The 25,977-nt window shown below is 36.7% G+C and overlaps 6 protein-coding genes across 6 annotated transcripts; 3 read left to right on the top strand and 3 right to left on the bottom strand.

Moving 5' to 3' along the window:
• Positions 1-3,678: 3,678 nt before the first annotated feature.
• LOC145894797 (kynureninase-like) lies at positions 3,679-6,396 on the bottom strand. The gene is made up of 9 exons (XM_082983441.1): positions 6,172-6,396; positions 5,969-6,054; positions 5,762-5,884; positions 5,376-5,567; positions 5,098-5,259; positions 4,868-5,039; positions 4,454-4,640; positions 4,264-4,393; positions 3,679-4,099 (listed from the first exon to the last, which is right to left on the bottom strand). The coding sequence occupies exons 1-9, from the start codon at positions 6,365-6,367 to the stop codon at positions 3,950-3,952; spliced, it is 1,398 nt and encodes a 465-aa protein (XP_082839567.1). The 5' UTR covers positions 6,368-6,396; the 3' UTR covers positions 3,679-3,949.
• A 2,528-nt stretch (positions 6,397-8,924) lies between these two features.
• On the top strand, positions 8,925-14,436 carry LOC145896193 (protein DGCR6-like). The gene is made up of 7 exons (XM_082985075.1): positions 8,925-9,044; positions 9,458-9,611; positions 9,738-9,820; positions 10,183-10,260; positions 13,505-13,626; positions 13,779-13,898; positions 14,047-14,436. The coding sequence occupies exons 2-7, from the start codon at positions 9,496-9,498 to the stop codon at positions 14,101-14,103; spliced, it is 576 nt and encodes a 191-aa protein (XP_082841201.1). The 5' UTR covers positions 8,925-9,044; positions 9,458-9,495; the 3' UTR covers positions 14,104-14,436.
• Positions 10,285-13,498, bottom strand: LOC145896192 (uncharacterized). The gene is made up of 6 exons (XM_082985074.1): positions 12,808-13,498; positions 12,524-12,701; positions 12,068-12,256; positions 11,760-11,920; positions 11,314-11,471; positions 10,285-11,217 (listed from the first exon to the last, which is right to left on the bottom strand). The coding sequence occupies exons 1-6, from the start codon at positions 12,858-12,860 to the stop codon at positions 10,442-10,444; spliced, it is 1,515 nt and encodes a 504-aa protein (XP_082841200.1). The 5' UTR covers positions 12,861-13,498; the 3' UTR covers positions 10,285-10,441.
• A 163-nt stretch (positions 14,437-14,599) lies between the features above and the next one.
• Positions 14,600-16,995, bottom strand: LOC145896194 (sorting nexin-12-like). Its single transcript, XM_082985076.1, has 4 exons — positions 16,760-16,995; positions 16,534-16,629; positions 15,681-15,805; positions 14,600-15,264 (listed from the first exon to the last, which is right to left on the bottom strand). Exons 1-4 carry the CDS (start codon positions 16,919-16,921, stop codon positions 15,159-15,161), a joined length of 489 nt encoding a protein of 162 aa, XP_082841202.1. The 5' UTR covers positions 16,922-16,995; the 3' UTR covers positions 14,600-15,158.
• Positions 16,996-18,447: 1,452 nt separating this feature from the next.
• Positions 18,448-20,960, top strand: LOC145894195 (uncharacterized). Its single transcript, XM_082982689.1, has 7 exons — positions 18,448-18,667; positions 18,870-18,992; positions 19,302-19,494; positions 19,648-19,712; positions 19,914-20,031; positions 20,112-20,222; positions 20,309-20,960. Exons 1-7 carry the CDS (start codon positions 18,507-18,509, stop codon positions 20,519-20,521), a joined length of 984 nt encoding a protein of 327 aa, XP_082838815.1. The 5' UTR covers positions 18,448-18,506; the 3' UTR covers positions 20,522-20,960.
• A 2,995-nt stretch (positions 20,961-23,955) lies between these two features.
• LOC145895064 (uncharacterized) lies at positions 23,956-24,982 on the top strand. The gene has a single exon (XM_082983814.1). The coding sequence runs from the start codon at positions 23,977-23,979 to the stop codon at positions 24,862-24,864; it is 888 nt and encodes a 295-aa protein (XP_082839940.1). The 5' UTR covers positions 23,956-23,976; the 3' UTR covers positions 24,865-24,982.
• Positions 24,983-25,977: the final 995 nt, after the last annotated feature.

The following is a 25,977-nucleotide window of genomic DNA, read 5'->3' as shown; positions in this document are numbered from 1 at the left end:
ACTAAAACATACGGGTAATGGAGTCACAACGTTGCGGCGCTGAAACATAAATTTGATCTGCCACAGCGGAAGTGACTTTGCCTTCCTGTCGCACAATTTGGAAACCAAACCTGAACAACCCTACGAAGACAATTAACGGTTCAACGAAACGGTACATAACGAATTCTTTAGTTCGGGTAATTGTTGCAGTTATAACTTGAAAGTAAACGTTGGTTCTACCAGATTTTGTAAGCAGCTCGGAGTAAATTGCAGTACTAAAGTAGATTATCAGTAAATGATTTACAAAGGTGCATACTGGGCATTTTATGCTCTCTCTACTAAGAGCTGATTGGTCGGTAAAGTCACGTGATTTTGAGAACCGCTTGCAATAATATAATACAAGAACAAAGATACAGGTTACTGCAAACACTGGCGCGTCGAGGTTATGATGTGAACAGGATGCAGATTATTCACATATGTTGAAGACGGAGGGTGCTTTGAGTCATTGTTGGTCATGTGTCGGTGTGTCAGTTTTATACGGAAACTTGCTGATAAACAGGATAATATTTCATACACGTTGGCCAAGAAATACAGATAATCATTAAATCATCCATGGCATCTTTTTGGGTTATGTTTACACTTAGGTCGGTAGTTAAGAAATATACAATACATCATTTAACGGGGATTGCAATACTTGTGCAATGCTGCAAATAGGGCATTGCGTCGCATTGTTGGTTTACAATGGGAGGGCGTAACACAGCACACACAATTAACATTACCACATTGACTTACTGCGGTGAACATTAATCACTATTACTTACGTAAAAGACAAGCCCTTTTGACCATATAAAAGTCATGGCAAATGTAACAAGACACAACTTGCGGCTGCCTCATACGACGCTGGAAGGAGGTAGATACTTTTTACCTCCTCACAGACGGGCGATAAGGGATTTCCCCGTTTCATGCATGGCTACTTTAACTTAAGCTATCACGAAATTTTTGCGATATTGTAATTCTAATATTTTTGGTTTATTTACGCAAAAACGCTGTTACACACTATAATGGCACATTGTTTTTTGGTAGATTTGCTTATAGGATGTGCGTAGCATTGCCGAAGCACGTGGTGAACGAAATAAACGTTTTTTTATGTAAGATGCTTTGCTTGTTTTGAAAAAACCTCTGTGTAACGCCTTGATAACTATTGTAGTTCGGAAATAATGATATTTCCAACATGTCCGATACGCTAGTTTAAACATGCCACGCATGAACCGGAAAAATCCCCATCGCCCGTCCGTGAAGTGGTTAAAGCTACCTGGAGAGTAGGTTTGTTTTCCATCAGGGGCCTTTCTGAATATTGTGAACACTGTAAATGCGTGTTCTCTATTCAGAAAACTCCGCATAGATCTAACACCATTTCAGAATAAACAATCCTTTTATTACGATGGCTAAAACGTACGGCAGCAGTCCAAATGAAATCACAAGTAATGGAATCGTGTGGAATCACCACAGAATGGGTGGATTCACCTTCACGTCCCCCAACCTCCTTTCAACACAAGCAAATGCAATTCATATATATATAGTGGCACTGGTCAAAGGCGCCCACAAGGCATGTCATGGCGAACCAGCAAGTTACAACAGTTTAAAGACGAGGTTATTGATTTAGAGTCGGGGCGGTCGTTTGTAATTATGTTTGCACTCGTTTGTGTTGTCCTTTTGTACGTGTGAAATAGGTCACGAATATAAACAATTCCAATATTACATTTTTCATGTTAATATTCGCTGTGTTCGAAACACACTTTATGCATGAAACACCTGTAGCAACACGCATGTTTCCCTTCTTAATTCATTTGGAACACATACGGACCGAAGACTGCAGACGGTGTTAAGCTTTCCTGTCGGAGCTCCCACAGGCTTTCTGGCATCCTGCTGGACAACACATTTTTTTCTCACATTTTGTTATAAAACGCCTATTTCGTAATCCTTCGATAGCCCAGTCTAGTCTTGTCTACTCTCTTAGTCGCTCGACCTCTCTCGGCCCTGTTGTTATTCTTGCCATCGCGCTGTAGGGGGAGACCGGGGATAGCTCGGACGGTTTAGGGAAAATTGCTCATATTTTTTTTAATTTAAGAACCACATTCTTAAATTTTATTTTGTTGTAACTAGTAAAGCATTACTCAAAAAACAAAAGGTTTTTCGTTCGTTTTAACTCACTAAAAATGTTTATTCAGCCCATTTTTAAACAGGTCTCAAATGTCCGAAGTCGCCCCGGTACCGGGGTAACATCGGACGTGACTGGGGATATCTCGGACAGCAAGTTTTAACAGACGTTTTTTTGTTTATTTAACAAATAACTGAAATCAAACTTGGCGCAATATCAGCATTGGGGCATTAGCGCATAAAATATTATTCAAGCTTTCAGGAATCGGGGCGTGGCCACTAATCGTTTCGACCCTTCCACACGTTCATGCTTTGGGTAAATCGTGTACGTTTAACGGCAGCACGGATATCATAGATTTTAGAGTCAACAAACGATTTTTTATCTTTGGGACTTTTTCTTACTGCCAAAATTCAATCATTTCATCCAGCCTCTGTATATTCTCTTCTATGGCCGATAATTTTTCATAAAACTCAAAAATTGTTGCCTTTTCGCGATATTTTGCCATGATGTCCGAAGTATCCCCGACCACATGACGACATAGAAATTCTTAAACTATGGCCGTATTTTTAAAGGTTACACAAAATCATCATTGGCCTATCCAAGAATACATATTTGATTATGCAATCAACCCAAAATTACTGCATTTTGATTAACTGTGACAGATATATAACCTTCCACATACAAATTGAAAAACTTGGTTTCACTGATAAATTGACTTTTTCGATTATAACTTTTTAAGCAGACATATGATTTAATTCCAAAGTTCCTGTTAACGTTTGATGGAGACATAAAGCTTTTGTAAAAGTGTCTTAACAATACCTAATTGTGACGTAAAATACCTGGTCCGAGGTATCCCCGGTCTCCCCTAAACGTTCGCACGTTCTTTTAACAGTTAAATTCGCTGCAATTCAGTCACGTGTTTAACGCGCTTGAAACAAACTAAACTTAAGCCACCTGGTAATTGCAATCGTGCCTTTTAATTAATAAACAAGTCTGCCACGGAGTTTCAAATCAAGTATAGTCTTCAGCAAGAACACGCAAGCAGACTTTAGATTCAGCAAAGCAGCGACAGGGAATCCTATTGTACGCTGCACACCATACATCCCGTACTAAAGGCTGAACAGCGCCGGCATTTGATTATTTCCTTTTCAGAATGCGCTTTACATAGGATGTCCCACTGCTGAGCAAAAATCCGTGACATCCCGGTATTAATCTATTGAATCGGTCTGTATTCTTTGTTTCACAGGGTTGCACAAGTACCCTACAGCAGCGGGAATAGCGCATGTAGCTCATTGTCACTGGTTGCCAGTGGATACAGCAATGGACAGTTTTGTTAGGATCATGTGGCGACAAAATCCGGACATCTATGGGATGAATTTTGTACCCAATACCCATGCTTGGCCACGCATTATTGCCCAGATGCAACGCCCAATACAGAGCGCTCTTCAAGGATACTTCACAAAATGTTACGTTTGCATTAGCCTTTTAGAGTAGACTGGTCAAGTTTATTTAAACCACCAATATGCCTCCATATAATGAAACTTACATCAACGGTAGTACACAAAGGAACTTAATGTTAAAGTTACACAATAAAATACACCACAATCAACTTAACTCTTGTGTATCAAATATTAAAAGTAAGATGCTAACAGTCAAAATCTATGACAGCATTGAAACAGTTAAAAACAGTTTGTTAAAAACAACTATTGCATTTTCACCATAACTACAAGTTGCTACCACAAGCTCATAAAAACGTTATTTACCCTGATTTGCATATTTTAGATACAGCATATTGTACACTCATTAAATTAATTACACCTTCTCAGAAAAAATCTTGCACAGGATTTTAACAAACCTATAAACATCCCTAAAGTTATTGTACAGAGGCACAGGAGCAACTCTGATCACATTAGGTTCTCTTATATCACAGCTGACTCCATGCTTGACCAGTTCATTGTAAACCTAGAAATGTAGTTGGTATACTTGGACAAACAGATTTTTTATTGGTAAAATGATTGTTGAAACACTATTTTTGAACAATGCTTCGGTTTGCTGTATTCTAACAAAGATTTTACATAATCTTTCTAAATGTTTTCAAATTTGTAAAAAAAAATATTCAAGCTTACATTAACAACTGGAATACTAAACTTCAGTGAGAGCTGACAGCCTCGGTCAACTTGTGGTGTCATGATTTCTACAAAAACTTTACCATTCTCTTTTTTCTTAAAGTAATGAAGCAACAGATATTCAAGATACCTGCCACAGATAATGAAACATTAAAAATTTATTGACATTCTTATAGTTTAGTGCTTTTACCCTGTGAGAAGAAAGCTTTTCTCCCTCAACTTCTTAATTGTTGTTTTTTGGAAGATGTTTAAACTTGCTTTGATGCAAGCCACAAGCAGTGGTGGTGGATTGGAAATGCGATATCCCCTGATTCCAGGTTCAAGATCCAAAACATTTGTCATTTCAAATCTTGTAGTTGCCCTATGGCTCCACCAACCTAGAAATACATATGCTACAAGGTACATTTTTGAATTAAAAATCGTTAATCTGAAGGGTAGTTTTAAGTGTGAATTTTTATTTTGTTCAAAATATATGCATACCCTTATAGAGCAGACCATGGGTATTTATTTGATGCCTCAAGGCAAAATCACAAAAACAAATTTTTTTCAGCTATTGTTAAATCTGTTTTAAATTACCCAAGTTTAAATTAACATAAACAATTACCAGAAAATTTTGGGAAATCATTAAGTTTATGTTTCTCGTGAAGAAATGCTCCAGCCATACATCCAGGGCCTGAATTTAAGTACTTGTAAGTGCACCAAGCAGCAAAGTCAACTTCCCAATCATGCAATTGTAATTCAATATTTCCTATGGCATGAGCAAGATCAAGTCCAACCTGTGAGCTTGTGAATGATTAATTTTGTGGACATTATTTGAATCCAACCCTTTTCTACCATGCATCCCTTCCTGTGTGCAATTTCTGTCATTTTTTGCATGTCCAGTACTTGCCCTGTATAATATTGGACACCAGGCAGAAGAACCAGAGCAATTTCATCACCATGTTTTTCAATTATATCAATGTATTCTTCAATTTCTATGTTGCAATATTCTTTTCCCTTGAAGGTTTAAAAGAAACATATATACAACTTTTGGAAAAACCAAAATGCTTCAAAAATTATCACTGTTTTAGTCACTTCGTTTCAATCAAAATGAACTACTTTTGCAAATGTACCTCTGGTTTTCCAACAAAAATCATGCTTTTATCAGGATCAAAGCCACGCTGTTTTATTTGAGACTGCACAACGTAATGATCAGAAGGGAAAGCTTTGATTTCCAGCAGAACTTTGTGGCGTTGTTTGGTGGGTTGATAAAAAGAGATTAGTAGAAGATGGAGGTTGACACTTAGACCATTCATTGCTACCACCTACAATGAATTCTTGCAATTTAAGTAAATTTGAAAACTGTTTTGCATTAACTAAATTATTTCTAGTAATCATCACTAGGTTTACAGGCTCAGCAGCCCAGGCATTGCAGCCAAGCTGAAAACAAATTTTGAAACACACTGCAAAGCCTTAGTATTGTTAAAACAATGCAATCACCAAACAAAAATATACAAACCTCATCTTTTTGTGCTCCAACAAGATGTGCCATCCCATCAGTGATATATTCATCACAATACATGGCAGGCAAATCACCTTTTAAATGTGAATGAATTCCATTTGTTTTCCAGTTATCCAGCACCTGCAGGCAACAGGACAAAAAATGGTACATGTTTAACATACAGTGATCTACAAATGTGTTTGGTTGTGCATAATAATTAACTACCTTTGCAACTTCACTAGATGTGCTTTTGGGTTGAAGACCAAGAGAATTTCCCGAAAAGTAAATGCATTCCTTGTCATTTCCTTCAACTGAAATTAGCAATTGAAGTTTTACACCACACTGACGACAGTATTAATTCTGTATTTAATGAAGTTGCAAACATTTTGTACAAAACACTACCAATTTAGTACATAACATACACAAACCTCCGGGGTACGTTGCGGCGACTGGAATGAAAAATTCGTCCCGCAAATGCGAAATACAGTCGTGTGCGTCCAAGTGTTGTTGGAATTCTTCACTTGTCACGTCCAAATTGTGAGCACATGCAATTTTTTCCAGAACTTTGGCCGAGCTCCCGAACTCCGCGGTGCCTGACATGCTTTTGCACACAGTTTTAGTCATATCGCGTTTTACAGAATATACAGCCTATATAGACCAAAATAAACATACACGTGTTTAAACTGCACGCTCCAATGCACATTTTGCAGAATTTATGTCATTTGTTCAGGAAAGGTTATCTCCTATTCCACTTTCCCCGAACGTATGTGGATCAGCTTATTCGTTGCAGGAAACAGGCAGGTGCTCGCTGATGCTTTTAGATTAAAAATAAATAGAGACATCTAACCACACAAAAGACAGCAAAAATTTAGGTGATTTCGGGTTCATCGCAAATTGGGAATGCCCCTCGAAAGTAACTTCCGACTTGCTTTTTATTTTATAGCGTCTGATGAGCATGCATAGGTGAATGGTGACTCGAAAACAGAATTTAACGCGTTCAGCTGATTGAGATGGTTTGTATAAACATATCTTGTGTAACTGTACCTGCAGGATTACGAACTTTAGTAATAAGCTGCTTCCGTTTCTCGAATTCAGTTCATTAAACCTTTTACAGATCACTTGAAATCCATTTAAGAAACCCTAACTTCCGCTACAACATTTTTTCCAAAACATCCAGGTATAATTAACCTTTTTGTATGTGATATCGTAGCTTGTTGCTGCTTTGCACATTTCGTTAATTACATCCTCATGAAGACTGCTGCATAGCCGCCGAAAAGTAGCCCCCTACAACCACTTTTGCAAGAAGGGCCGTCTTGTTGTAATAAATGTGCCTGACAGCATCACCAATAAATTATAACTTACAGTATAAGTTAAAGTAAAAGAATCAATAAATGCGTTATCAGTGCTAAATTTAGGCTCTGCTTGACCTGAGGCAAGTGGATAAATCGCCTGAAAATACGCACATATTGCGTTGACCAATAAGGGTGCAAACACAGAAAAGAGCAAGTTTGCGAAGGAATTAACTTCGATGCAAATTGGGGTATTTTGCCGGCCTGTGTTTTTACAACTCTAAAGCACCTGCCCTGTTTGCTTGTATAGGCTTATGGTTAATACGACAGTGTTTGCTATATACAGCGGAACACTTTATTGAGTTTTTGCCAGTGGTGCAAGTGGTCGAAACAGCTGCACTGATAAGATATTAAAGGACGAACAGTCACACTGTGCTGGAAACAACTTACATAATACCGTCTACCTTTTGCAACGATTTGCAACCGTCCAACTAGTTTGCAGAAAACTTTCACAAAGCGTTTCTTTTGCTAGAACATATGTGTGAAAAGATTAAGCTTCAGTTTGACATGTGTCGACTTTACCGGATGCATACGCTAATGCATTGAGATGTTTTCCGCAAACCATGCACGTCTGCGCCAACTGCAAGTCCCCTATGTTTCGCTGACAACCCTAATCAATTGTTTTCATTGTCAAACTTAAAAATTTTAAGTTTATATCATATTTAGGTACTTGATTAAAACTTCGATGGGTCTAAAAATTAAGCAAACAATTCTGTCTGGATATGGCTTCATAGATGCACATTTGCCATTTTGGAAACTTTGAAGCTTATTTTGTGGCACGGTCAAATGTGCTACCCTCTGCACCACTGTAATGTTTTAACCGAAACAGTTGCATTCGACGTATTGTAGATCTAACGAATTTCCTGTCAGCTACTTTTGGTGGCCGTAACAGTTATGACCTACAGTATAGCTGATATGCAGTTTTACAGGAGATTAATTTATGTCAAATCGAAATTTTGATAAGTGTTGTTAATGCGCTATCTGACCAAGTGTGACGGCAAAAACTGAACCGACTCCAAATAAGGCGCCACAACATTTGTACGGAAAAATACTCTGTTTCTTATCAGGTTGATACCTATAGATCTACTGACAAAATGTTTGTCGGCTAATCTATCTCACAAAACAACAAAGCGCCTCACTAATTTTTGACGTAACTAAATTCGGGAATTATTTATTCGTATATCAAGTACGTGAAGTTATGGAATACCATGTTGTTAAAGTATAAGTTGAATCTGGTATATTTGAGGTCGACAAATATGACAGCTTGCAAGGAAAAAGGTGTAAAGAAAGGAGAAAGTAGTTTTAGAGCTCCGATTATAAGTTCCAAGCATTGGTCACTATCTGCGGTGCATGGATTAGTTCGGAGATTATAACAATAGAAAGGGAAGTCAAAGGACAAGAAACGAAACAATAATATACAAACGGGGACTAAAGTATAACAATTACATGCGGTTATACTTCATGTAATATTGTTGAAAATAATATGTAATGTCCAATACGAGACGCTCCAGACCTTTCCGTGAATAAAATCCAGCTACAACAAAAGATACACACAGTATAAATTTTTTTTTATGCACCACGCCGGTTCATGCAACTTTTGTCGGTCGGGAATAACTTAGTTGAAGCCTTTAGCAGTAATCGCGAAGCATTATGAATTATTCACGAACAAGATATCACACGTTAAGCTTTGAAACAATGGTGTACTAAAATATAGTACATCATAAAATAGAGATAAAAGTAAGAAAAATACACTGGAATAAGTTTGTTTGACGTCACGCTTCCGTAGTTGTTTTGATACGCATGAGTAATTAGAGCTTAGCCATGTTTGTGATCTCCGGATTATTCTTTGCATGTTTCATCGCTAGATTTATGTAGTACATTCTTATGTTAACTTTTTCTCTAAAGTTTACCTGCAACCTGTAAGCAAGTCCCGACCAATGAACTCGTAGATAGTAAGTATGCCAAACAATTTCGCTTAATCGCCGTATTCCTTTGCTGTTTCGCGGAATAAAATAAATACTGAAAATACGTAGTTCACGTGTAAATTGTCAACCTGCAGAATAAATAATATATATAAGGTGAAATTTATGGTGTTTACTTTGTTCTTATTGTCCAAAATAAGGTAGTTAAGATTAAATGTTGTATCACTGCTATTCTATGTATGAGGTTGCAAGCTTTGGACAGTCATTTTTTTTCAGTGTGATGCACAGACCTCATTTTGTGCAGGCCTATATGTTATTTATCAATTGGTTAATTGATTCACAGAGAAATTTTGCTGGTAATATATCGCTGGTAAAAGTTTATTGAGTGAAATTATTGTGCAATATAAAGCATTTCAAAGAATCTTGTTATGTTTGGTAACAAGGTGTTCATGCTTTGCCATTGATGAATTCTTTCTGAGAAATGGAGGAGGCCTATGTTCCGTATCAATCACATGAGACAGAATCTTCTGAGGATGATCAGTTACGGCAATATGACCTTCTTTCAAAACTCCAGGAACACGTTCAGCAACTTCCAGTGTAACTGTTCAATTTTACCTTGATGGTGAAGTTTGTATGATTATTGGCTAACTGAAAACAACATTGTCGGATTAAATATATTTATTTATTGTGTTCAGGCCAATCACCCTTTTTCTGTATTTTTAGAAAGACACAGCAACGCCTCTCACACACATTACTGTCTGATATAGCTTGTTGCCTACTCGATCAAGCTATTTTTACCATTGTCAGTAAGTTACTAATGGTTTATTCTGATTTTTTTATCTATATCATACAGAGTGTTGTTCACATTAAATTACAGAAAACCTATTATTACTTGTTTTTTTTTATTTTTAAAATATAACAATAGTGTTATCTAATATTAATGAAAAATAATACTATTGTGAGAATTCTCAGAATTATGAGTAAATCTGTGAATTGTGTTCCTAAATACTATTGTTATCTATGCTTTGAATTATTGTTATGTACTGTTTTAAAGTCTGAAAAGTGACAGGCTTTAAAAATGTAAAACTGATTTTGAATAAAAATTTTTTCTGTTAAATGTTATTGTGTGTGTTTCTTGTTTAAACTCACCTTTGTTTATTGTGTGAAGACGATCTGCAGGAGATACAGCATTTAACTGAAAAAAATTTGTACAACCAAAGGCAGAAGCTGCAGGTGGATCACAAGGGTATGGTAAATATTTATTTGACACATATCATATGTAGCAGAAAAGAGCAAACTAAAGACCGCAGAGTTTTACAGTAAAATTCACATTAAACAAACAATAAGAGGGCAGAATGTTCATTGATATAAAAAACTAATCCTCATGAAAAAATTGTGCACATTGGGTGCTTAGGGCTTAATATTGATCACTGCAAATAGTTGTTGTTTGCAACAGAGACATAACAATCCACATATCCATCATCTGGTGCTACAAAGTCCACACATTCATATGAATGAACAATTTTCTTGCTGTCCACACATTTTGGTGTGCATGTGCATGGGATAGGTTCCATATAGTCAGTATTTGCGCGTACTGTTTTTGCTGCATCAACCGAATTCCCTTTCAATTGCTTTAATATGCTGCTGGATTTGTATAATTCATTTGTCTTCATGACACGACCATTTAAACTTTTTCCAGTGTTGTTTGACAATGTAGATCTTTTCTTCTTGCTGGAAAACCTTTTAGGTCTTCGACTGAGGCCGCTATGAATACTTCTCCAGTTGTCTGCAACAGGCTGTTGTTTAGCAGGAAACTGTTTAGTTCTTTGTCCATTACCCTGATGCACAGTAGCAAGAGTGTGTGACCGTGTTACTGGAACTTTGGTTTGAGTTTTTGGGGCCGAAAATGATTTCATTCTGGTGTATGGCGGTTCCACTACATCTTCCCACGAGCTTGTTGAAGGCATCTCTGAAACAGACTGTGTTTGCCTTGCATCTATAGGCTGCACGTACGAACTGCTTATTCTCGGTCTGGACATTTTCTTCATGGTGCTCTTGTGTCGTGCATTATTTCTTTTAGACCTTGGAAGGCTTGGCAGCTTTCTTAGGGAAATTACACTTTTTTGAAATCTTGGCCGTTGTTGCTGCTGCTCTTGCTGTTGTTGGTTGCCATTAAACAGGTTTTGTTGGCTAGATGTTGTTTCTGTCAAACATCACAAATATGTTATTGGTTATCAAGGTTTGTCAAAAGTTGTATATATCCATTTTATGTATTGTTGTTCCAGAACAAGTTTATTACCTTGTTCTACATCCTGATAAACATTTACAGGGGGTTGTTGTGGTGATGTAGGGCTGTTGAACACATTGTCTGTGGGATTGGTGGGTGATGGTGTTGATGGACCACCAAAACGAAATGATGTGGACTGCTCAAGGTCGTTGTCATCCTTTTTAAAATATCTGCCAAATAATTTACACAAATTTGCTCAAAAGTTACAGTTGTTTTTTATTGGAACAATTAATCAGATGTTTTAGTCTATTGAATTTGATTCAGAAGCGAAACTACAGGAAATTTAAATTTTTTACAGTTAGATATCGCATGTTGAATCGTACAAAAAATAGAATTAGATCCACCATGCCCAATTGTAGTTAATTAACAATTTAATTCTACTACTTTGAACAGTATTTATTTACATTTGTTCTGTTTCTTTCACAAATTTAACTGTTTTTAAGAAAATTAAACCATACCTTCTGCCTTTTATGGCTGCCAGACCAATTAGAAACAGAAGAATTAGCGCAGCAAGAACTACAGTCACATAGAAAGTGTAAGACCATGGTGAGTTGATGTCTGTGTCAATTGGGTTTTCTCCTGCGGTCCTTCCCTCAATGCAATCACGAAATGTGCATTCCTTGATCAAACAGGGTTTTTAATGTATATTTCTCAGCCAAATTTAATTATGTGACTCATAGTTACTTCCACTAGAAATTTTTTTGGTGGTGGTAAATCCTTAGCTTCCACAAAAGTATTGAAATTTAAGCATAATTTTTTCCTTTACCTGAACATCTGTCTGATTATTTGCGAATCCACCACCCAAGCATGTCCCAGTGGAGATATTTCCATTCAAGTAGCAGTAACGAACCCTTTGTTTAAGGCCTTCACAAATGTTTGAGCAATTTTTACGGATTGTGGACCAGCTGGACCATTCACCATGGCAGGATTCTTTGTGTAAACATGATTTCCATTCCTGATTTATGTAAATATAAAGCATGAATAACACAGAGAAGCACAAAATTTAAATGTCACAGTTCAATATTTCCATGTATATTGATATTTTATCACACTATAGGCTGACATTTAAAATGGAAGTTGGAAAAGGTCCAAGGTGTTAGATTTAAAATACATAAAAAAATATCAGGAAAAAGATGGTAATTAAATGAATCTGTACTTTGCTAAACTACAAGTAAATTAATATAAATAATATCATGTCAGATAAAATAACATCCTATCTTACCACTTGGTAACATGCGTTAGGATTGTTTATGCATGATATTGACCTCCACTTTAAACTTCTATAGCACTGAGGATGCCTTTCTGGATAAAATGGAATTTCACACCTAGACCAGTTCTGAGGTCGATCCCATCCGCTTTTACATCCTGTTGGGCAGTTTGGTGCAATTCCTTCACCTTTCCTGTAAGAAATTTGTTGTTACATGATGATATGGGCAATGAACCTTACAGAAATTTTAGCAACGGCTTAGTTTACCACATTACCAACTGTACTGTTTGTTAACCTACCCTGAAACAGTGATTAAATTGCTCAAGTATTTTCCAAAATGCATTCTATTCATTTTACTGGTATCTCGACTCCTCCTTTGAACACCCTGCTTGAAATGACAGCAGCATTCTGTTGAAATTTCAATACTCCACCACTCTTTATGCACGTTTTCCTGGAAGGTCAGTGAAATGGGTTCCTTGGTCAGTCCCCGGTTCCATACAATGGCACCAAGCCATGCGCTGACGTAGCATATGTTAGGTAGAACAATAGGGTGAATAGGGCAACTCTCCCTAATTCAAGGAACGTGCACATGATATGATTCAATCTACGTAGTTAGTTTGGAACTTTGCTGCCAAATTAAGTGTCCCAGTCGATTTGTGTCAATTTGTCAGGAATGTATTTTTGGTGGTTCACCGTTTCGGTGCAGTGTCCTGTGCCGCGGTGTAGGACATGGTGTGACACACCAGGAAGCGCGTGCGTAAAGCTCACGTTTTTCACACTTTTTGCCTTTATTTGCCTTTTGTTTGTCGATTTGTAAGTTTTTAATGTGAATTAGGTTTCTCGGTACATTCGTAGAATTCCTTAAAAACATAAAATCTCAGTCACTAAGAAAAGGTTTGCAACAACAACATAAAAAGAGTGAAATTTGTGTTTGTCAAAATGCCAAGGTTAAACTTTATATTTATAAACTTTATATAAAAATTATATTTTTGCTAGGTCTCAAGCAGTCGCTGAAAGCAAAACATCTGGAGGAAATGCAAACAGCACGCTCACACAACACAGCACTAATTAAATCCCAACAGGAAAATGAAAGGCATGCACTCGATAAAAGACTGAAAGTAATTTGTTTATTACTTCCTGAGTCGAGCGGCGGCTAAAATGTTGCACTGCATCATATGTTTCTGTGTAGGCCGTGCATCAAACCATGAATGCATATCCATTACATCTGTTGTTGTGTTTGCCCATAATATATTGTAATTGTTTCCTATAGGATGAACTCGATCAAATGGATAAAAGGCTACAGAAAGAGATAGACCAGAAAGTGATTGGACAACAAGCCACTCTGCAGAGTGCTGGTGTCCCCGGCTTTTTTGTGACGAGTGACCCAAAGGTTTTTAATGACACTTTTCATATGTAATAATACAAAGGCTCATAATATAATGCCGCTATAATATGACGGACAACTGTAACATGTTGTATGAAAATTTATTAACTTTTGGGTGTTTCCATGACGAATATATTTCACTTATTCTGTATAGGAAGTGAAACTACAGATGGTGATTATACAACTGATCATGGAGTTGTCTGTCATATGATTTTTTGTGATGATAATGCATTCCCTTGACAGCCCAAAGAAGAGGGAGTTTTAATACTCGCTCACCTAGCAGTATGAACTCGAAGACAATTGACCTCTTTACTACACAATTTTCTGGCCAAAAAGAAACACTTCTTGGTGTTTGTTATTGTGCACTCTCACAAAATTGAATATTTATTCACTTTAACATGTTTACATTTGAGTCTGTCATGTATTAGCCCTGCAGGTAACATGTTTGAAAAGATGTGCAAAAATCACTTCTGCAACCAGAAAACAGAGTTAATTGCTATGCAAATAAACTGTCATTACATGAATGTCTTTAAACCTTTGAGTTATTCCTTTCCGTTGACCAGATCGTAAGCAGGCAAGCTACAGTTCAGGAGCCACATGCAATTCTTTTAGACCTCTGGAATAGCTGCCAATGGCAACCTCATTTACCCATTGTGTACTAAGTTTATTGACCTCTGTTAAAAAAAACCATTGACAAATGATTGAGCGAAAATACTTATGTATTCATTAACAATGAAGATTACAATCAACTGCTGCACAACGTGTCACAAATCAGTAAGACAAACGATATAGATAACATCAACTTATGTTTATGTACAAGTTACAGGAAATTTTAACAGATAAATGCAACCTTAATGGGAACTATATGTGAACACACATCCAATTCCATTGTTATGAAGCTTCATGTTTGCAATTTTTATCTGTTTGGTTGCAGATGGATGCTTTAGACAAACTTAATCGTTAAATAAAGTGAATTTATGAGGAAATGATTGTTTGTATAGTAAATTAAGAGGAATTTTCTTATTTTACATATGCAACAAACAACTAATAGGTCAATAAACTGAGGACCAAAAATCTGGCAGCAGAATCACGACAGACAATTTGAGAAAAAATCATTAGGAAACCAGTCCATGAATCATAGCCCTCATAAGGAGTTACAGGCATGTGGAAAGGTGATTATGCACATGGAAATATGGGACAGGTACATTCAACACTGTTATTGCCACTAATCTTTATAAGGCGACAAAATTCAATTGTCCTGATGCTTTAGGTGTTGCGCACTTTGCCTGGTACATAATTTTTGTCCACTTGTGGGTCCTGGAGGAACATATGCAGGCACCTCTCATTCTGTGCAAGTGGGTGTCCAGCAACTCTACAATAACATATATATTAATATAGTGTGGCAAGGTAGTTATATAGCAAGCGTAGAAGCCCCCACATTATTGCATGTATACTTTTAAAACAAGGGATATCAAATGTATAGCACATAGTTGGACAAAAACACACAAATACCAATGGGATGGAATTGAATCAAGGTAAAGTTATTTGCTATGCTCCAAATCACCCTGGAGAAAGTTGATCTTGTTTTAGTGAGTCCCACATGGCCTTTTTAGGATATATGAAACATTGCACCACAGTCACAATTTGCTTAACTAGTGCCTCTAATCCAATGTTTAAAAAAACAAATGTTCGCGAAATACACATTTATGGAAACTTTTAAAAGCTGTGTTTGACATCATTTTTTAACAGAAACAAAATGTTTTATTCAGGCAAAACTGTAACATGTACTTGTTAATGAAAACTTCCAATCCTTTTCTCCTTTCCTCAATGAAGCCGTCAGAAAATATACCCTCATCATTTCGGAATGGGAGTTGCATGGACAGCGCTTGGGGAGGCAGGGGAGGCACCACAATCTGTTTTATAAAGCAAATCAATTTAAAATTGTATGCACATATAATTTAAAGAAGGCATAGGCGTCGTTTTAGGGGTGACATGTCACCCCTCACAAACAAACAGGGGTGACAACGTATGCATTGTCACCCCTGCATTTCGTTTAAATTAAAAATTATTGCCGGAAAAAACACATACATTATAGCTCATTTCAAATGACCTGTATTATCACTGCCACAATCATGACAAACACAAGTGTCTGGATTGTTACGCAGCGCAGCAATTGTTGTAGCATAATGGTAAGAATTGGCATTGTTACATAATAGGTTTGTACGTGATTTCATAATTACTAAATCTGCTACAGACCGAGTAAAAAGAAAATGCACCGCTTTTGGTAAGGGGGTCCGTAATTGAAGGGTTTCAAACTAAGTGCAACAACAACATGGTTCGGTATAAAAACAAAGTAACCTGAAACGGAATTTGTGATGTTTGCCTATATTTAGGGCGATACGACTGACAAAATGTTTTTGCGTGTTACTAAAACCTGGAAAAGTCACCCTTAATATTTTACAAAACGTTGAATAATCGACGCCTACGAAAGAAGGGTACATTTTTACAACAATATTCCACATGCCTTCATGTATGGCAGTTTTACATGATTTTTCTACACTTCGTGATCTCAAGTTACATGCATTCAATGCAAACAAAAACATGTAAATAGTTATTACAGATACAAAAAATAACAACTTACCTTGCTATCTCTTTCTAACTCATTCATTAACCACTTGAAGTCGCTATACCTTCGCCGTACTGAAACCTCTTTATGCTTAAACACAGGTAGGTTCGTCTGCAATCGTAAAAAAAACCTTATACACATGGATGCTTGCTGAATAATAAATAAATTAAGGCAAGGTGTTCCATAATTTAAGAACAAAAAACAATAAAAATACAACTGCTAACACATCTAAAGGAAAAACCTTTAATTTGACTTCATAGTCTGTATATCTTTGTCTCCATCCAACTCCATGATTTTCAGGATTGCAAACCTCAATTTCTAGGAAATTAGCTGGGAGACTGTATGCATCTGATAGGTCTTGTTTGGGTGCATTCAAGCGCCTTGTAGTTAAATCGTCAGTCATAGTTTGCGTAATTGACAAAATTTCAACAGACCTATATTTTGTGAAATTAAACACCTAAACACCAAATTGTTTTCCTGTACATGAAATTAACAACTGTGATTCAAAACATTTAAATTTCATTCGAAAACATTCAATGTATATACATAAAAAGTACACAACAACAGAAGTGGCATTGGCACTAATAAAACCAAAAGGATTATCGAGTCATGTGCCCATATATTAAATATTATTTTGAAAATCTTATTAACCCCAGATTGTTAATTTTTTTATTTGCAGGAGAATTTGTCTTCGGCGAATGTCTCTTATGCATATTTTGTGCGGACAAACTGACATTTTTCATATATCAATGTATTGGCTATATGTTTTTGGGCGGATTGTTGAAAAATTTGCGAAAATTTGTTTCATTCTTTCCAAATCAAGGATAAACCTAATAGTCTAGCTTGTGTTTATATTTGTTACACTTACAAACACCCTTTTAATTTTCTTGGGCCATCATCATTAACTCAAAGTGGTTTACAGTAAAAGTATTAATATGCCACTTGGATTGTTATTATTATGTTACTGTATAGCTTTTTGTATGTTTTCTAGCATTTTAAGACATTTAAGTATTTGTATTTAGTTTTGCAACCATTAGAAAGATAAACCAACACATACAAAAAAGACTGCAATAATGTGCCATGTAACATTGTGCACACGACATTACTATAGGCCTTGTAATGTAATTCATCTTTTCTCTGAGAATTCCTTTTGCCAAACCAGCAATGTTCCGCTTGATAAATTTTGGGTAGAGAGGTCATTGTGATGTAATTTTGTCGCACACAAGTTTTTTGTAGTAAACTTTGGTATTTTACAGCTGCGTTTGACGTGTTTGCCAAGAAAACTTTCTTTTTCTTGTCTTTTGTGAAAAAATAGTACTTTAAGTATGTGTTTTCATTTTACCTTGTTTTAGTATTCCATAATATACCTATTTGATTGCTTTATGATTTCATGGAAAACATTTGATTGCAAGATAATGTGTTTATATTCGCAAAGCGGTTACCCGTTATTTGTGCAGCCTAATCCAGGGCAACATATATTTTTTAATGGCACACTGAAATTTTGGCTGGCGCTATGCCTATATGTCTGTCATTTTGTTTCGGCTGGACCCTGCTCTTGCGAACCGATACGTCAACAAAGGTGTTATCGTGTGCAAGACTGTCTTCTTGTCTAACAATTTTCACATGAAGAATATGACATAAGTTTCTAAACAATTATGTTAACATGTGTCGAGGACGACGAACATCATCGCACGCAGCTTATACTCGAGAACGGCTTATAATGACGGGCGGGTTACAATCTACAGCAAATTTGAAGGCTTACTCTCTTGCTCTGTGATGCGATACCGATATTTGATTTTATTTAAATGTAAACAAAAGTAGTCCACCATCGTCCTTTTGGCAAAGTAAAAAATGAAGCCCGAAATTTCGTCACGCACCACTGCACTGCATATAATTGCAGCTTGCAGAACGACAGTTTCTTGAAAACAGTGCAGCCATGTGCATGCCATGGTGTGACATATTTTTGTTTTTTCTGACTTTTTATGTAGATGTACGCTGCAAATATGGAAAGCGCAATTCCAGTTTTGGATTTCAAAAACTGTTTGTGTAACAATCTTACCTTAGAAGAATTAACAGAGGTTGGAAAAGAATTGGTGAAAGCCTTTTCAGCTGTTGGCTTCGCATATTTAAAAAACACTGGTATTCCTAAGTAAGTTTCGTGCCAAAATATAGAACTACCAGTTACTTTACATTTTTTTAAGTTTGTTTTAAATTGTAAAACGATCACCATGTATATTCATATCATACACTAGCAACATTGCTTTGCTGGAGAAAAATCCCTAGTGACATTACATTGTAAACATGCTGATGTAACTAGAATTACTGTCATTGTTCTCATGTTTTTAACCAAGATCCAAGATTGAAGATGCAAGGGAAGCTTCAAAGCTTTTCTTCCTTAACAATTCATCTGACAAAGCCAAGTTTGCCCGTCACCCTGAAACCAACTATGGATATATTGGAGTTGGGGTTGAAAGGTATCATTTGAAAAATTTATGGGACTAGGTTTTCAAAAATATTAAAAAATATTTTCCATATTAAAAGAATAATTTATTCATTGTTAAGGAAGAGTTTCATAGGAAAGAATGAATTTTCCTTTTTAAAGCTTTATCAATAATCCACACAAAGAATTTGTCCATGCATAATCCACTAATAGTAACATTTGTTAAAAAAATCCTCTGCGCAAATATCAAACTGTTCAACATGGACAAACAGCACTAAATGTTACAAAATAATATAATATCACAAAATAGACTTTGTAAATTTTATAAAATTGGTACTTTTAGCATTAATCCTGAAAGACCAGGCGACCTTAAAGAAGCTTTCAATGTTTCTGGATGGGCTTTTACGAGTGATAACAACAAGTGGCCAAACAGCTTGTCTCCTAACTTTAGCACTGCATTTATTTCTCTGATGGAAGAATCAAAGCGATTGGCAATGATGGTTTTGCACATATTAGCTGTTGGAATGAAATTGGAGGTAGACATTTAATATATTCAATTAGTAGTGTTGAAATGCAAAGCTAACATGTTTAATAAAATGCCCTTCTACTGTTAAAAACAAATACAAGTAACAGACAAATTGTTTACTGTGCTAAATGCAATTTTACTTTATAAATTTTTCTGTTTGTAGGATGAGCACTTTTTTGAGAAATGTCACAGAAAGCTCCACACAGACTATAACCAAACAACTTGCAGGTAAAGTAAATTGAGGTAATTAAATTTAATAATTTAAGTTTGTTTATGGCAAAATATTTTAAGAAAAATTTTTTATACTTGTTTTCACATTCAATGTTGCAGATTGAGTAAACTTACAATTTTTGGTTGGTACATTGTGAAAATGATTTTTCAGAAAAGACCAATTTGCATACATTTAAAAAATTAAGTACTTTATTATAGAACTCTGTACTACCCACAACTGACAATCCCTGTCAAACCAAATCAAATAAGGCTTGGCGAACATTCAGATTATGGATCTTTGACACTTTTGTACCAAGACAGCATTGGTGGATTGCAGGTAACATGTATGCATTACCTTTAGGTAAAACATTGTTTTTTTTTCAAGCAATCCAAACACACAAAATTGTTTTCTTACAGGTTCAAAATGTTAATGGTGCTTATGTTGATGCAACACCTATTGAAGACACAGTGCTTGTTAACATTGGTGATCTGTTACAATTTTGGACAAGAGGAAAAATTAAATCAACGGTATAATTTACCATGTAGAGATGTATAACAGTTTTACTCAACATTTATGTGTTGCTGTTTCTGACTGAATAGTTACTTGTATGCAGAAACATAGAGTTCTGATCCCAGAGGAAAAGATAAAAGAACAGATAGTCCGACAATCTATTGCCTACTTCGTCCACCCAGATGATGATGTATTGATCAACATGCCACTAATATACAAAGACAAGTCTAAGAATGAAGCAGATGCATTTACCCTAGAAGGAAAGTCTTTGACAGCTTTGGATTACGTCAAGCAGAAGTTCTCCAAATCATTCTAGTTTTGTGACATTTGAAAAAAATTGGATGGTAGTTGTAGCCAAAGACATTTTGGTTAAATCATATCAACACTATGCATTGTTCTATTGTCTTTTTCTATGGCTTTTTTTGTATTTCATCATAAGTTTTTTTTTTATGTTTAAAACGCATATTGCAATATGTTTCCTGATGTAACATTCATTAGCACTGTTTTGAAAACGACAAAGGGAAATTTACATTCTATTTGGTACCAGTGTTGTAGGGAATTCGGCTTGTCATAATTCGAAACCTTTTAATATTTTGTTTTAACTTGGTCTTTTGAAACGCTTTCAACACTCTTACATTTACATCCACACTTTCTGACGCCATCTATAGTTATCTCGCTTGCGTTCCGTCTTTCAACTTGCGATATTTCTAAGTCTCCTTTGTCGCGTAATCGCAGCAATTATTTCTTTGTATCTGCCTAGTCTTTGATATCGCCGTTTGTATTTGTGACTCTTGCCATAAACAAACAGATCATAGTTTTCGATCTCACAGATCACGGTGTTCGGTCCCAGCTGTTTTGGTCTCAGACCGAACTTCTCTCCAAGGTCACCGGTGTCGGGACCTGCTGCCAACATGGTGTCAAAAGCTTGATGTCGGGTGTTGCCCATGGCAACCCTTCAGTGTCTGCAATGACGTTTTGCTAATTAAAAGAAGAGGTTTTAGCGTTTGTACAGGAAGACCCCCTTGCAAAAAAAACGATCTCTCGAATTTCAACTGATAATAAACCCTCAACGATAATGTATTAAAATCCAAACACAGCGATCTTCAGACAGCTCAGATCGATTTATTTAGAGAAAAATATATTTCGCCTAAAACGGCATCATCAGTTTCTCCATTTACCAAAACTTATTCAAATAGAATCTCAACGCCGTGATGGTGATGGCAATAGGCAGAAGGATAAGGAAATATCACGTAAAAATCACCAGTTCCTACCAAAACATTGACACGTTTAAAGAAAAAAAAGTATGCACCCCAAGTTTCCAGCAAACATCAAACGTGAAATAACGTTTTTGTTACGTTGACATTGGGTTGAAACGTTCATTAACTTAAATCACACCAAAGGCATTTTTAATTCGCTGAATGTTCTCCAAATATTAACGTTAATGCAACGTTTTTGCGACGTTTTTTAAACCAACCAAACATCAGCGTTAAACAAAAATCCCAAATGATGTTTTAGTTTATCGCAGAATTCACAACATTAGCTTGTCAGCTTTGACGTAATGGAAAACAATGCAATAAGTTGCTTACATTTATGGATGATGGAATGAATACGTGCAATGTGTGAACTTCATGTAAATATAGCTACACTCCATCCAGTTTGATCATATTTGGTCTGTACTTTGGTCCAGACGGCTTACAGTGCATGTGACACGGAAAAATAAAACATAATAATAATTAAACTAAAAGATGGCCATTGGGTGCTGAAAGCGAGGTCAGCAACCACCTGTGGGAAAATTCGGATCATCAGGTTAAATTCAATTTGCCCAAAGTTTTACACACCTGTAATATAAAATCTAAATTACTAATTCTGGAAACACTGTACATCCAACACCACAAACCAGTTCTGAACGTGGATGATAGCTCAAAACCGCTTTACCTGTTCAACATCTAGGTCCGTACAGCGGCCTGACACATCGTTATTGATGACGTCGCTGCTGTGCTCCCATGTTGTTGTCACGCGACATGGCTTGTTGCGCGTTGGTGCTGCTGCTGTTTCCCTTCTGCCTGCTCAGTCCTTTATTACCCTGACGCTTTTCTTGCATGCACTCATTGTAGTACTGATGATGAACGCAGTTAGTGTTCGAAACGTTTACTATTACTAATGTATAACAGCATTTTAGCTTTGGCTTTCATCTTCAAAGATGGCCATTGTTTTAAAACATTTCTGCTAAAAAAAGTAGCTTGACACGGCAACTGGTTGCCGAGATACAGCTGATCACGTTTATACCGTTGCGAACGAAATCGTGCGAAAACAAGATTATTGTTGCGTGACGTTATAGAGCTTTAATCGCGTGCGATTGCTGGTGCTTTTCGTTCTGCACTGGCAGCAAGCCTAATGCGTAGAAATGGAAAACATTATAAAACTGGTTTAGTACAGTTTTGCATTGAACAGGAGCACATCAAGTGAACAAGTGCAACAAACGGATTTTTATGTTAATTCGAGCTGCAGACAGATTGCCTCTGTTTCGACCTAGTAAGTCTCATTTAGTTGCGAAATAACAAAACACCCACAGGGACAGGGTGTTCTTGTGGTTAAAGCATTTGTGATCGCTAACGTGATGCATGAACTTTCGAAACACGACAGAGACAAACCCACAATTAGGCATTGTCGTTTTGTCCACTCACAGCAAAAAGTATCAGTAATTGAATTTTGAGACTGGCAAAGACCGCCAAGAAAAGTCGACTAAATTAGCTGGGCTTATGCAAAACAGTTATTCTGCCATAGTACCATTTTTTGTCTGGCAGTAGCGTTGCCAACGGGTTCGCGTCATAAATGAGTCGATTAATTAGCCACAATCAGCCACAATCAGCCACCAACGTATTTTTCGCAATATAGTTCGTAAACGCACCATCCCCGTCTTATCGAAGTACATAGTAATGTCGTTGCTGCTATACCCTATGTTTATGGTCTTCCGACAATCAGGTACGAATAAGCTTTTGGTTTGTGACGTCACAGTGACATATTTTTGTGTGAAGGAAAACCCTGTCCTGACCTTCGAGGTAACGTAATTTGTGGATTCCCATATGTTTGAAACATTCAAAGACCGTCCATGTAAACCGGCGTATTTTTGGCGCCTGTTCTTAGACTAACATCGCAACTACAGTAGGGGTTGGTTGATTACTTTATGTAAATATTGCTAGTTACATCATTAAACCTACCAAAACTTTTGTAAATATTGCTGTTGCTTGAACATCTGGGGTTTGTAAAAGCGCTGCGATCATACCCCGATAAACCTACGTGGTAACTATGTGAATCAATGCAAACGATTAATATTTGCAACGGTTAGCATTTTGCCAACAGAAGCTGTATTTACTCTTTCACCAAACTTTCAAACAACCAAGTTAGGAAACAATACAAGTAACTCACATCCGCTCCTAAATAGTCGACGCGGCAAACTGTAAAAACGACTGAATTGTGGCGCCTTTTGTTCAGCATTACTTACAACATTAAGCCATTTGAAGGTTTGTGATGGTGATGGTTTAAATGGAGTAATATTAACCAACGTTACAATATGCGCGCTTTTAATATAGTATAGAAATAGAAGATAAGAATATGTATTTGTCAATAATTGTATACGGAATACATAATTTCTTGCAGTGGATCTGACAAGCTTACACTGAACAAAATCCTCAGAAACCAAGTTTAAAAAAAAATATGCGTGAAACACTTCGTCTTTTTACAGAAAAAAAATACTGTTTAACCATTTGGTTTATGTGGACAAATCAACTTGATGAAATGAACTGCACTGAAGGAAAACCGTTCCGATGTATGGTATGCGAGAAACAGTTCAAGAACAAAAGTCAATTTCAAATGCATCTCCGAACTCACAAAGCTGAAAAGCCATTTCAATGTGTTGTTTGTGAGAAGATGTTCAAGCGACCAGGAAGCCTTAAAGTACACCTTCGCAGTCACACGAAAGAGAAGCCCTTCAATTGTGAATTTTGTAAAAAGAGATTCATTACAAGTACGCATTGCAAAAGTCATGTGAGAATCCACACCGGAGAAAAACCTTACAAATGTGAGTTCTGCGACAAATGCTTCATGCAACATAAGTCCCTCAAAACTCACTTGATGATTCACACTGGATTAAAGCCTCGGAAATACACATGCAATATCTGCGAAAAACAATTAACTAAAGAAGGCCTGAAGCTCCATCTCCGGACACACACCGGAGAAAGGCCATACAAATGTGATGTATGCGAAAGAAGCTTTGCTTACAAGACTTCGTTAAACGAGCACAATGAAGTGCACACAGTTGAGGAGAAGAAACACAAGTGCAACGTGTGCAAGAAATGTTTTCGACGGAAAAGTGGCCTTAAACAACATCTCCGTACTCATACAGGAGAAAAGCCATATAAATGTGAGTTCTGTGATAAGCGTTTCACTCAACATGGACACTGCGTAGTTCATATGAGGACTCACACCAAGGCAAAGCCTTACAAATGCGACGTTTGTGCAAAATGTTTTCTAACAGGAGGGAATTTAAAAAGACACTTTCGCACTCACACTGGAGAAAAACCATACAAGTGCAAAGTTTGTGAGAAAGAATTTACTCAATCAAGAAGCTTGAAGGTGCATTTTTGGACGCACATTAAATGAACTCATGTACATGAATTACCTGGAAGAAGGACTGAGGGCAAAGAAACCATGAGAATCGCCCAATGTGCTCCATGTTCACCGATAACTGCTTACAACAACACTTCATTGCCCACCCTATGTGTACATTAAAGTGGAAAGTTTGCAAAAAATGTGATAGTTCTGTACTTTTATAAATCACGTTGGAATTCATAAGTCATTTTTAAGTCCTACGATCAACACACTATACATAACCTGGTCAAATAAAAACTCTTGTAGAGTAAAACGCATAAAAAAAGCATATGTTAAGTGCACAGCACTTACAGATCAAGAAATTTTGATCAAACTTAGTCTGTAGAAAAATGGTTTAGCCACCCTCTGTGGGCTTTTGCCCGGTGAATATTTTGGTAAAAAAAAGCAACAGCAAAAGTGGAACTGGATTTTGCAGAAAAATGAATCGTTTAACTGCCCACTCATTTGCATGTTTGTGTAAGTCCCAACTCTTTTCTATGCAATAGCATCAACTTTAGTTGCTGAGAAACTGCCGAAGCACCCCCCTAGGACTGTTTATACCCCACTGTTGTCCATAAGATCTTCCAGGAGGCTCAACAAGTCCTTGCTCTGTACATTTTTTTTACTTTGAAGAATATTAGGTTCCTATGTAAGTCACAAGACCCATCAACGGTCATTGGAAAACAAGCGGAACAGTCGCCAGATGCATTACAGCAGAGGACCTTGAAAACAGGATTTCTCCAACTTAATACCCATATAGGTCCTTCAGCCCTAACGGTCGTTACACAATATACTACACATAACCAAAGCAAGCTTTGGGCCGAGGGCAAGATAATTAAAAAGAAAACAAAGCAATTAGTCTGCTGTCATCCGGTTTTCTGTCAAGATACTCTTTACATCTGCACCTTTCAATGATCTACCATGGTAATGAAAACTAAAAATCCTGTTTTCAAGGCCCTCTGCAATAATGCACCTGCCGACTGTTCCACTTGTTTCCCACCAATCGTTGCTGGGTCCTGGGACCTAATATTCTTCAAAGGTAAAAAAATATAGCCACTGGATGTAACAGTAGACAGCCAGGATTTGTTGAGCCTTTGGAAGATCTTATGACGTACAGGGGGGCAT

Source organism: Ascidia mentula, chromosome 3, assembly GCF_947561715.1.
Source record: "Ascidia mentula chromosome 3, kaAscMent1.1, whole genome shotgun sequence".
NCBI classification, from domain to species: Eukaryota; Metazoa; Chordata; class Ascidiacea; order Phlebobranchia; family Ascidiidae; genus Ascidia; species Ascidia mentula.
Note: the sequence above shows the minus strand (reverse complement) of the source record. Positions and strands in the feature narration are given on the sequence as shown.